At 40.8% G+C, this 11,127-nt stretch overlaps 1 protein-coding gene across 3 annotated transcripts in view; it reads left to right on the plus strand.

The window, feature by feature from the left end:
- RERG (RAS like estrogen regulated growth inhibitor) overlaps window positions 1-7,709 on the plus strand; it is a 100,199-nt gene extending 92,490 nt beyond the window's left edge. For all 3 annotated transcript variants that reach the window (XM_015628275.3, XM_015628277.3, XM_015628278.3), the window contains exons 4-5: window positions 2,275-2,348; window positions 2,894-7,709. In XM_015628275.3, coding sequence (XP_015483761.1) covers window positions 2,275-2,348; window positions 2,894-3,301 — 482 coding nt within the window. In that variant the 3' untranslated portion in view covers window positions 3,302-7,709. The remainder of the gene's footprint in view (window positions 1-2,274; window positions 2,349-2,893) is intronic.
- Window positions 7,710-11,127: the final 3,418 nt, after the last annotated feature.

Raw genomic sequence — 11,127 nt, forward strand, 5'->3', positions numbered from 1 at the left:
AGAAAAAGAAAAAGAAAGCAGTGCCACAAGGAAAATGATACTGATAAATCCCCAAGCAAGGCAATGTTTTTGTGATGTACAATCAGTGTGAGCAGACTGGAACTCACATCTTCAGGGCTCATAATTTACAAGACAACCAGATTCTTCAGATTTTTCTGTTCCCTTGAAGGAGAAGCCATGTCTGTGATTACACCAAAAATGCTTTCAAAGTCCAGCTGTTTTACACTCCTCATTAAAATTCAGGCAGCTACCACACATTCCAAAGCACAGGAACAGACACACATTTAGTAAGATTTATTTACACAAATCTGACCTAAATCAGTGCTACTCATCCAGCATCAAATTCCTTTCCAACGTGAGCAGCCAAAGCCAAAGTTAAACTTGCACCACCAGAGTCCTATTTTGAGAAGTCAAGTATCATTTAAACCTCACAGTGAGCAAAAGTCTACTCCTTGAGATTTATTCTCCCATTTCTTAGGGAATATCTGTATGGCCTACCCCATCCTGCTTCCTGAGGAAGATATTTCACAGATATCCTGCACATGGCTGGGTGAGAACTTTCCCAGCTTCTGTGGAAAATTCTCAGCAGCCACTTGTCAAGCCAGATGGTAGAAGGCTTGATATGAGCACTGCAAAACAAGGAGCTGAAATCACTTTTCTTCCTCAGAGAGCCATCTGAGTAAGCAAAGAAACACAGCAGAAGTTCCTAAATAACCTCAAGCTTGGAGTGCCACGCAGGGAATCCCTAGCACTGAGAAATAACTCACTGAAGGTGCAGCTCTAACACCAAACTGGAGTTTCCTGCTTTTTCTGCGTTCCCTGAGGGAATTGCTGCAGCTCAGGGAGGGTGTGGGAGGCACAGATAAAACACACCACCAAGGGACTTTGATATACCTCACTCAGGATCACAAAGGGAAACTCCAACTCCCTCAACAGCCTGGAAATACTATCCAGAAGAGGCATTTACAGCCTTTAAGAAAAACCCAGAGTTCATGGCTTGGAACCAAGCTTGCTTGCCATCTGCCCAAGTAAATTGACCATTTGTCCCTGTTAGAGACAGCTGGGATATTACAGCAATTAAAGTGGCACAGGGAGGGAGTGACATTTTTGGTTTGGGAAGAGACTGCAGCACTGACAGCATCCAAATATTCCTGACTGTGAAGAGGTGAGACTCTAAAGTGAATAATTAAAATGGGTGTTCACAAAGCACAAGCAGTTCCAGAAGTTCAAGTTAAATAAATGAGTTCCCTAAAAAGATATCCTTCTTTCCTATGGAAGAGATTTGCACAAAATGAAAGAATTGTGTTTCTGACAATGCAAAGCATCCACAGTCACTGGCCAGACTTTTACAGAGTACATATTTGCCTTTTGATACAGGACATCTGTGAGCCAGCAGCAGTAATAAATCTGAATGTTAGCACAGTTAGTTTTCCACGTTTTAGGTCAAATGCTATCAAATTTAGCTTATCAGCTTATTAAGATAAAACAAGCTCCTTTTTCATTAGCTTTCTGATTAGTTGCTTGGTTTCCAGAACCTGGGACAGTAAATAGGGTTGTTGTTTGGTTGGGGCTTTTTTCCATGGTGTAAATGCTTAATTCCCACTGGTTATCCTTTATAAATCATAAACAGGGAAATCACTGCTTGATCCCTTGCTAGAAGAGGGGAATGTGATGATTTCAGCATGTTTAAAACACGCATTCCTAAAATACCTAACTGGTCTGTAATTTTTTCACAGTATAAGGCCTGAGCTTAGTGGTTAGGTTTCTTAATCTGCAAACACACTGGTTTTGATCAACAAGCTGTGCAGTGCCAGCCTGTTGAGCTGGACACTTTGAGAGTTGTGTTATTGTCTTCCAAAGGTAGCAGCCTTCCCTGGGAGCAAACACAAACACAAAAAAAATGGGACCCAGCACTGCAGAGCTCTCTGCCACAGCAAAATGTCCTTTGTTGGGTGCAGACTGCAGCATCCACCAGGCTTCTGCTGCTCTGACACGTGGGAAAGAAAAGGTTGTGCCCTTTGGAGAGAGGTAAAAGTGTTGCTGTTTTAGGAAAGAGGGCTTGAGTGTGCTCCAGGATGGCTGGAAGAGCTCCAGCAAAGAGAATTTAATCAAACTGCCCATCACATCTCCTCTCTTGTGCTGGCAGATCTGTGAGGAAGATTTAAAAAAACCCAACAAAAACAAAACAAAACAAAGCAAAAAACCCAAAGAAACAAAAATAAGCATAAAACTACGTCCTTTTAATACGTTTCACAACATGTGTTCTTATTTTAGAGTCGACATACCGTCACCAAGCTACCATTGATGATGAAGTGGTTTCCATGGAGATACTAGACACAGCTGGCCAGGTGCGTGGGTGCGTGTGCTGCTACCCAGCTCCTTGCCTTGGGTAGGCAGCAGGGGAGGAAATTGTGGTGGTGGCAGTGGGTGGCAGGTGTGCCCTACTCTGGGGACACTCATTTGCTTCTGGGCAGAACCCCCGTCTCTCCTCACCCTGTGCTGGATCCTCACCCTTCTGCAAGGGATCCTGCTGGGGAGAGCCATCAAGTCAAGGGGTTTTTTACTCTGGGATAAATTATTTTGTTGTCAGCCCAAGTAGGCACAAAATCTCGGTCTGTTTCTGCAGTCAAGTGATGAGGCTTGACAACTTCAGTCAATGATTCCCACTAAAGAGCAGATTTGTCACAGTCAGGTCTCCCTTTTAAAACACAGCTGTACAGGCAGGTCGTGGCACTGGGTGGAACACGCCACTCGACAAAAGAGTGTGTGCCAAGTATAAAGTGAAGCAGACACACGCAGCTTTGTAGGCTTTGGAGGACCAGCACCTCTCTGAAGGTCTGCTGTCTTCTTCAAAAACCAAATTCCTGAGGCATTCTTCCATCTTTCCCCACAGGAGGATGCCATTCAGAAGGAAGGACACGTGCGATGGGGCGAGGGCTTCGTGCTGGTTTACGACATCACGGACAGAGGCAGCTTCGAGGAAATGCTGCCGCTCAAGAACTTGCTGGATGAGGTTAAAAAGCCCAAAAACGTCACCCTGATCCTGGTGGGGAACAAAGCAGACTTGGATCACTCCAGGCAAGTCAGCACGGAGGAAGGTGAAAAGCTGGCCACAGAACTTGCTTGTGCTTTTTACGAGTGCTCTGCTTGCACAGGAGAGGGGAACATCATGGAGGCCTTCTACGAGCTCTGCCGGGAGGTGCGGCGCCGCAAGATGGTCCAGGGCAAGACTCGCAGGAGAAGCTCCACCACCCACGTCAAGCAGGCCATTAATAAGATGCTCACCAAAATCAGCAGCTAAAAAGGAGCTGTGCTGGGGCAGAGGAGCATTTTAGAGAGTATTAGCTTGGAGTAGGGATGGGGCAAGCAGAGCGTGTTTAGTGAGAAATGGTCAAATCTTTGCAATGAGGGGGAAAAAAAGCACCAAAAAGACAAATGCCACCACTTTTTTCAGTAACACATACTATTTTCTTGTTTTGAAATGTATTTAGCCACTCTGCTTCTGACTAACGTGGGGGAAAATAAAACCACCAAGGAAATAAAAAACAACAAACACCAAATGAACTCCAAAGGACCAGACAATTGTGGGGATTGGCAACCAAGAGAGAATCTTCTACGTGGCTAGCTCCAATCCCCTGCAAGTCAGTAGTGCCTAAACATCATTTCCAGCCAGCCAGCTGCTCAGTAGCCATTGGAAAGTAAGATTCAGCCCTCAGTCCATCAACAACCATCACAACTGCTGTTCTCCAGGACTGGATATGTGTAGAGGCTGCTGTGCTGAATCAGAAAGTTCACCTGACACCTTCACCAGCTCTAAGCTGTTGGCTCATTGTATGCTTTCACTCCTTCCTTGTTATGTTTGTCAAATCCATGAGTGTTGATGTTCTCAGCAAGGTATGCAGAAAATAGGGGAAAGGTCTATTTCCTGGAGTGTTTAGTCAGCTAGACACACATTTCAAGAGAGCTGGAGTTCCAGCTGCTCTGAAACTGCAGAATTCTCCAGAAATAATCAGCTAGTCCAGCAGCATTTCAGCATTTCTCCCTCAAAGTACAGTACTGGGGAAGTGGGAGAAGATGTGTTGGGAAATCAAACTGAAAAACAGCAAAAAAAAGAAAGAACCATATTACTATTGACTTAGCTATGAGTAGTTTTTAGCTTTTTTTTTTTTTTTTGGGAGAGGGGGAGGATCTTTTTTTTCAATTCAAGTAATTCCTCATAGTCTATCTTATACAAAGGAAGACCTGAATCCTTGGGAAGGCAAGTATTTGAAGTCTAAGCCCAAATGTAAATCAGATCTGAATGGCCTCTACCATATCAAAAGACCATAATTTCCAGCTGTTTAAACTTCCAGATGCTGCTTGGAGCACTCTGGGGCTTAAAGCAGTGCAGGGTTTTTGTGACTTTTATCTGGAAACCCATTTTATCAGATTTTGGTGCCTGGGTTAAAAGGTGTCCAGTTTTTATCTTCTCCCTCATAAGCCAAGTTTTGCCTCCTGTCCAGTTGGTTTTTTAACTGCTAAAAGCTGCAAGAACCAAGAGTGGAATCTTTTCATTCAGATTGTGCTGGTCTCCCACCAGTGGTGCTGCATCCCTTCAGAAGCACAGCCAGGGGCTGGGATGACAAATTAACAGTGCTCTCCTTTGAGGAACAGGGCCCTTGCAGCATTTGCTTACAGCTTTATCCTCCACTGCTTTGTACTTCACGTGGTTATTTGGGAGGAGGTTAACTCCCAAAAGCTGTCAAATGTTTGCCACAGAAAAAGGAAAGTGAGTAAAGTGAATAAATCTAGCTGGCCAGCACTCTGTTGAGTTATAGGTAGTTCCATATAGGTGGTGGAACAGGCTGAAGAGGCAGATCTGTATATCCCTGTGAACAGAAAAAAGTTCCAAATTAGGACTTCTATTAAAATAATTCACTTGAGGATACTTTTCCGAAGTAATTTGTTTTTAAACCTTTCACTTTTACCCAACCAGCAAAGAACATCACATTCAGATGTATATTTTATTTGAGTTGTTTGTTTTCTCTGATTCTGTATCCTGGGTGGTAAAAAACTCATTTCACTGTCCTGGAATTGGTGTCTATATTTTGTCCCTCGTGTTCACATGTGATGCTGTACATCAGCTGGACACACTGCAGGGGAAATTTCACAGTGTGCTTCTGGTCAGGGGGTCCTTGCAACAGGCCTCTGTGACACACTTGTTCCCAAACTACTCATCTTATCATTAACTTTTTTTAAAAAGAAAAAAAATACAAAAAATAAAAAAAAAGGAAAAAAAAGAAAAATAGAGGATTTTCCATTTTTAGTCCTATTAGAAATGTAGAAACAATCCAAGTGTAAAAGAGCAAGCTTGTGCCTGTTCACAAACCAGATTTCTTTAGCTTTAGGGACTGAACTTGCAAGCAATTTAGTTACATTAGGAGCCAGAGTGAGCATTTGCAAGTTGAAGCATTAAGGTTCTGTTATCTTTCAAATCAGTGCTGGTATCTGAAGTAAAGAAAATCCTTACCTGCAATCCCAAGGCAATGTAGCCAAGTCTTTACTCTGGTATGCAAAGCAATTCATTCATCCCTCTTAGAAAAGCTCAGCAGTTCTTTTATCTGAAAAACCTTTCTTGGGGCTCAGGTTGGAGCTGCATTTAAAATACAACAAGGTTATAAATGAATGACAAGAGAAACTAATTAATCATATTCATACTAGAAGAGTTGAAAGGAAAGAGGCTGAGTTACGGCCCTCATACTTTCCAAAAGATTTCCAGCAAATTATATCTTCTTTTATAAAGTCTGTGTGGACAAATTATAAAATGCTGGTGAAAATAAAACGTTCCACTGTGCAAACATCTCTTGTTACATAAAGAACCTACAATAAAAATAGTAACAATAGTAACTGAATTTGAAAACTGCCAAACAAGATAAAGACTTGTTCAAAAAGGAGGCTGCCATTTTGTCACCTTTCCTCCAAAACAAACACAAACTTCTTCACTTAATTGCTCATTAATTTTCTTCCCTCAAAGCCATTTCTGCTGTGCTGCATTATAACCTGTTGACATGCATTACATAGCATGAAATGCAACTTGATTTCCTGCTGCTCACCATGTTGCAACACATTACTGGATATGTTATAAATCTGTCCCAAAATTACCCAAGCATTGAAAAGGCTGAGTGCAGCATGAAACCACATTCAGTAGCCTTTCTGCAGCAGACACCAACAGATTAAATTCTGTTTCTCCTGCTGCTAAATGTGTGTATGTGACACTAACATTAAATTTCTTTCCTCTGCCTGCGACCATTCCTGCGGAGAGAGGATGGGAAGGATGCTAAACAAAAAACTGGGAGTAAAGGTGAAAGGGATACTTGTTACCTGCAACAAGTTGATTGTCACTTATGAAGTTTTTTTAAATATTTATCTTCAATTGATGAAGAGTTAGTCATGCCCGTGCTGCAAGACCTGGATCAGGACCCAAAACTTCCCTAGAACTTTGAGAATCTTCATTATCTGGGGGTTTGGTGCAACTACAGATGGAAGAGAGGATCAGCCACTGGGTTTGCACCTGGATCCAGACAGGTTGTCCCCAGCCTGGGGATAGTTGGATCTGGCAGTTTGCTACAAGGCTAGTTGATTTTTATATATATAATGATCTGTATGCATTTTTACATTAAAAATATGAAAGCTTGTGCTTGTAGATAATATATAAGGAAAACAAAATAAAAATGAAAAAGAAAATACAGTGTTTTCTGTACTGAACTCTCCCATATTGATCTTCCATTAGATGTCTCCGGTGTTCCTTCCTGCTATCAAGGGGCCAGTTCCAAAAGGCCTTTTTTGGTTTTTATTTAATCTTTATCAAAGAAAAGCAAACAGTGAATTTTACCAGAATAAGCACTGTAAATTTGGGATGGTTTTATTTGAAATTATTTAGCTGTTAGTCCTGGAACAGAGAAGACAAACAACATCCAGAGTGAGGCACAGCTCCAAATGTCCTTGCTAACTATTTCAAGGCCGATGAAGGAAGAAGTTACAGGGTTGTTAACTAACCTCAGTGAAACCCACCAAATGATGTCCTGCCAACTCAGCAACACAGATCTCCATCCCAGACTGCTGAGGTGAAATCCTGGGCTAAGGAATCTGGGAGATTTATGCTGGTGATTTGGACAGAGGCAACTTTTCACCTGCTGCCAGCCATGCCCGTGTTCCAAAGATAATGCTCTGCTAAGGTGAAGAGGAGGTGCATAAAATGTACCTTATGAAAAGTGCATCATGTGAATGGTAAATAATCAAACTGAGCACGGGTATCAAGCTGTAGCAGAGGAAGCTCCAGCACTGAAGAGGGGAGCTGTAATCCACTCTTTTTGCCCCAAACCTGGGCCAAACAAGTAACCCCAAAGCAAGGTGAACAGGAGTGGGGCTGTAAGAATGCCACATGTGGCAGAGCACTGCATGAAATCTGGGTGCAGATGCATGAAACCTCCCAGCTGCAGTCACTGCCTGCCTCTGGAGAACTACAAAGCAGCCTTGAGTTCTGTCAAGCCACACTACAACTTCCTCCAGTCAAAATAATGTCTCCTGCAAAGTAGCTGCAGTCATAAAGGCTATGTACAAACTGTGTTCAGGGCTCCTTTTATCTTTTTCCTTAATGGCTCAATACATATGCAAATCTTAAGGAGAAAAAGAAAAAAAGGCTTTAATTAAAAGAGGTTCCTTGGCATTTTGATGTGTCTGCCTTTACGCCCTTTGCAAAATTAAACCCACAACGAAAACAGTGTCATCTTAGAAACTCTGCTGTTACACATTTTATTTCCTCTGCAGATGCCAGGCACTAATTACCTCAGGCCATGGAAATATGAGGCAGAGGTTTCTAGGAGGTTTCTAGGAGGTGATAACAATGGGGAGGCCAGCTCAGCCTGGTTTCCTCCAGCAAGGTGATTGCCCATGATTTCCTGATGCTGCAGCAAATGCTTGGGGCAGGACTCTGCTGGCTCTGGTGGGGTGAAGGGATGGGTCAAGCCCCTGTGAAAACACCCCAGTGGCCAATTCCTCTCATCCACTTGAAGGATTTTCCCCACTTTCAGTTTGAAGAAGACTGGCAGGAAAATGTGAGGTAATTCCAGGCCACTGGTTGTTCAATAAACCCGAGAATTTGAGGGGATTTTGGCCTCCTGCCTTTTTTGGACTGGTCTCTTCCATCTCCAGCTTGATTCCCCAAAGCAGCATTTGTCTTTTGCTGTTTCTAAATGAAGTTGTTTTGAGTTTTGTTTGGTTTTTTGGGGTTTTTTTTGAATGGTAGTTGTCCATAGACTCAGATACCCACGGGCAAAGAGGCTGTGCCACTTCTCAGAGGTCGCTCTCACAAGGATGGGGTGCTTGCAAATGCCTCTGGGTATAAATTATTAACTCTGAGCACAGCAGCTCTGAAGAGTTGGAAATAATTTATCTTTTTTTTTTTTTCCAATAAGGGAACCTCTCATCATTGTAGTACAGATGGCTGTGTCAAGCACCAGTCCTAAACCAGACTGAAGTATTGTGCATCACTAGGAGCAGCCATGGCCTGTCATGAAATATTAACATGCAGAATAATAAAAAAAAAATTAAAACAATTTAAAGGCAGATTTCAAGCTAAACCGCTCGGAAAAAAACTACACATTCTTTCCTTTTAAATTTTATGTGGTATCAGGAATTTACAAAACCTCATTTTAAAATCCAGCAGGTTCTGGTGACTGAGAATGTATCAGTAATGTAAAAAATAAAGGTTTTTATCAAACTCCTTTGTCAATACACAGGATTTAACCCTGCACTCTGTTTCTTCTGGCCTGGTCAAAGCTGTCATTACTACAAGGAATATCAAGGAGACCCAGATGGAATTTTTGACATGAAAAAATTCAAATTAAAAAACCCCAATAAATAACCCTGAAGGGACATAACCCAAATAAAGGTTGAATTCCTATTTTCCTGAAAAGCAATTGCAAGATTTCATCCACCAGTTCTGGTACACAGGTGATCTGACCAAACCAAGTAATCAGAAACAGCAGAATATTTTGAGGTTTCAACTTGGATTTCATTTTGCAAATCTAACTGTAAAGAAATAAAATTATTATTGTGCAACAGGCATTAGGTATGGAATTTGCAATTGAAGCCAGGTTTTTGATATCCAACTTTCAAAAAATCCAGAGGAGAGAAGAGGAGAGGGGAAAGAACAAGAAAATAAAATAAAAAAAAAAAAAGAAGAGAAGAAGAAGAAAAATAAAAAATATTTAAAAAAAAAGAAAATAAAAAGAGAAAAATCTAGTTTAAAAAAAGTCCAAATAATTTTCTCTTTTTTCTTAGGGTGTCTCTGTGCAGAGTTTTCTGTAGCTCTGAAGTTTCTCACCAAAGCCAGTGCTAGAACACTGAATGCTGACACTTGGTATCCAAAAATCTCATATCCCCTAAGGACAGATACAATCTAAACCACATTCATGTAAACATTTGACTGAATTCAAATCCAGAATAGAAGTTTACATCTACTTCAATCCAAATTATTTCACTTTTGCATTCAGGGTGTATTTGCCCTCTTTGGAATAGAATTCCAGTCTAAAGCAGTGAGTGATATTCACCATATAAAATACACAGTTTCACTGTGTATCTAACAGAAATCCATAAACAAAAGAATGTTTTGTCTGTGTGAAGAAAGAAAAAGAACATTAGATAGTTCTGTAAACATTAAACTTCTTGTAACAGATCAACACATTGCCTGTAGCTTCTTTTCTCTTTATTTTTTTTTTTTTTTAAATATTTGAAATAACCATAACAAATGCAAAAAACCTGCAACTTCCTTCAGGGAATTTCTGTGAAGGCCAGTATTTATTTGCAATAGATTTAAAACATTCAGGTTTATAACTCAATAGAAAATAGAGCAGGAATGACAAAGAGTTATTCAAGAGAGGCAGAAAACTCCTAGACAAGAATCTAAGTATTCTGTGAGGAACTCTGACATTTTCATGCAGTGATGAGCTGTTACCTGAAGTTTAAATTCAGATTTTTAATAAACAATGATTTAAGAAACAATGATTTAATAAATAACGAAGAAGAGATGGATGAGATGGTATGTTTTGGGTAGCAGACCATCAGATATTCATCTCTAGGTTAGAGCTGCTATCATTCTGAAGCAGAGTTACTACCCTGGTTTCAGATCATTTTCTCCAACAGAACCTACCACCACTCCAATTTTCACAAACTGATGTCAGCAGGAAAAAAAAGAAAACAACAAAAAAACCCAGAAAAACCAAACCAAACCAAACCAAAAAAGGTGGAGCCTGAAAGATCTCAGTGTTTAATTTACCTGTGTAGCCCATGAATATTTCCTGGGGTTTTAGAAATGGCTGCAGACAGAAATTCACAAGCTACTGAAAACATCCATTAAATTGCAGACACCATGCTCTGCCATGGCTCTCCCTAAGTTTTCTCCACCAAATTCTGGTCTTTTCAATGTCTTTGTCGTCTTCAAGGAAAGACTTCAAAATTGTTGGTGCAAAATTTAGGGATTTGAAGTCAGTTTGGTTTTGGTTTTACATTGAAACATTTAGAAAACATTTCCAGAAAAGAAATCCCCACCACACTTTAATTTAGATTACTGCCATGAGCTCAGTGAAAATATCTCAATAACTGTTTTTCACAACTGTTTTAAAAAGAGAGCTAATCCAACTATTTTTACAATATTTATATACTACTCTGTAGTTTTCTAGTGTGAACTTTTGGTGAGTAGGGCTCTTATTCTGAAAAATTCTTGTGGTCTCCCATAAACCTTTATGAAAGGAAATTAATTTATTAAGGTGTTTGCACAGGGCATGTCGTGATGTCACCAGCATGTGAGAGGTTAATAATCATGGGTCTCATCAATTTTCTGTCTTCAGTGATGAGCAAAGGGGACAATAATTATCACATGGATGTCCTTGGCCACACCACTCAGCTCCAGATGATGTCCTTTAATCCTTCAGCTGAGCTTGATTTACAGCCACAGCATTTCAACCCAGTCAGAAAGGACTTTTCCCACGTGGTTCTTCATGGATTTGGTCCAGTGGCTCCTGGGACCCAGAACTTCTGAGCTCTGAGCACAAAAAAGCACAAAAAGGCGTTTCCAGCACGCAATTATTG

The sequence above is a fragment of the Parus major genome, chromosome 1A (genome assembly GCF_001522545.3).
Source record: "Parus major isolate Abel chromosome 1A, Parus_major1.1, whole genome shotgun sequence".
NCBI lineage: Eukaryota > Metazoa > Chordata > Aves > Passeriformes > Paridae > Parus > Parus major.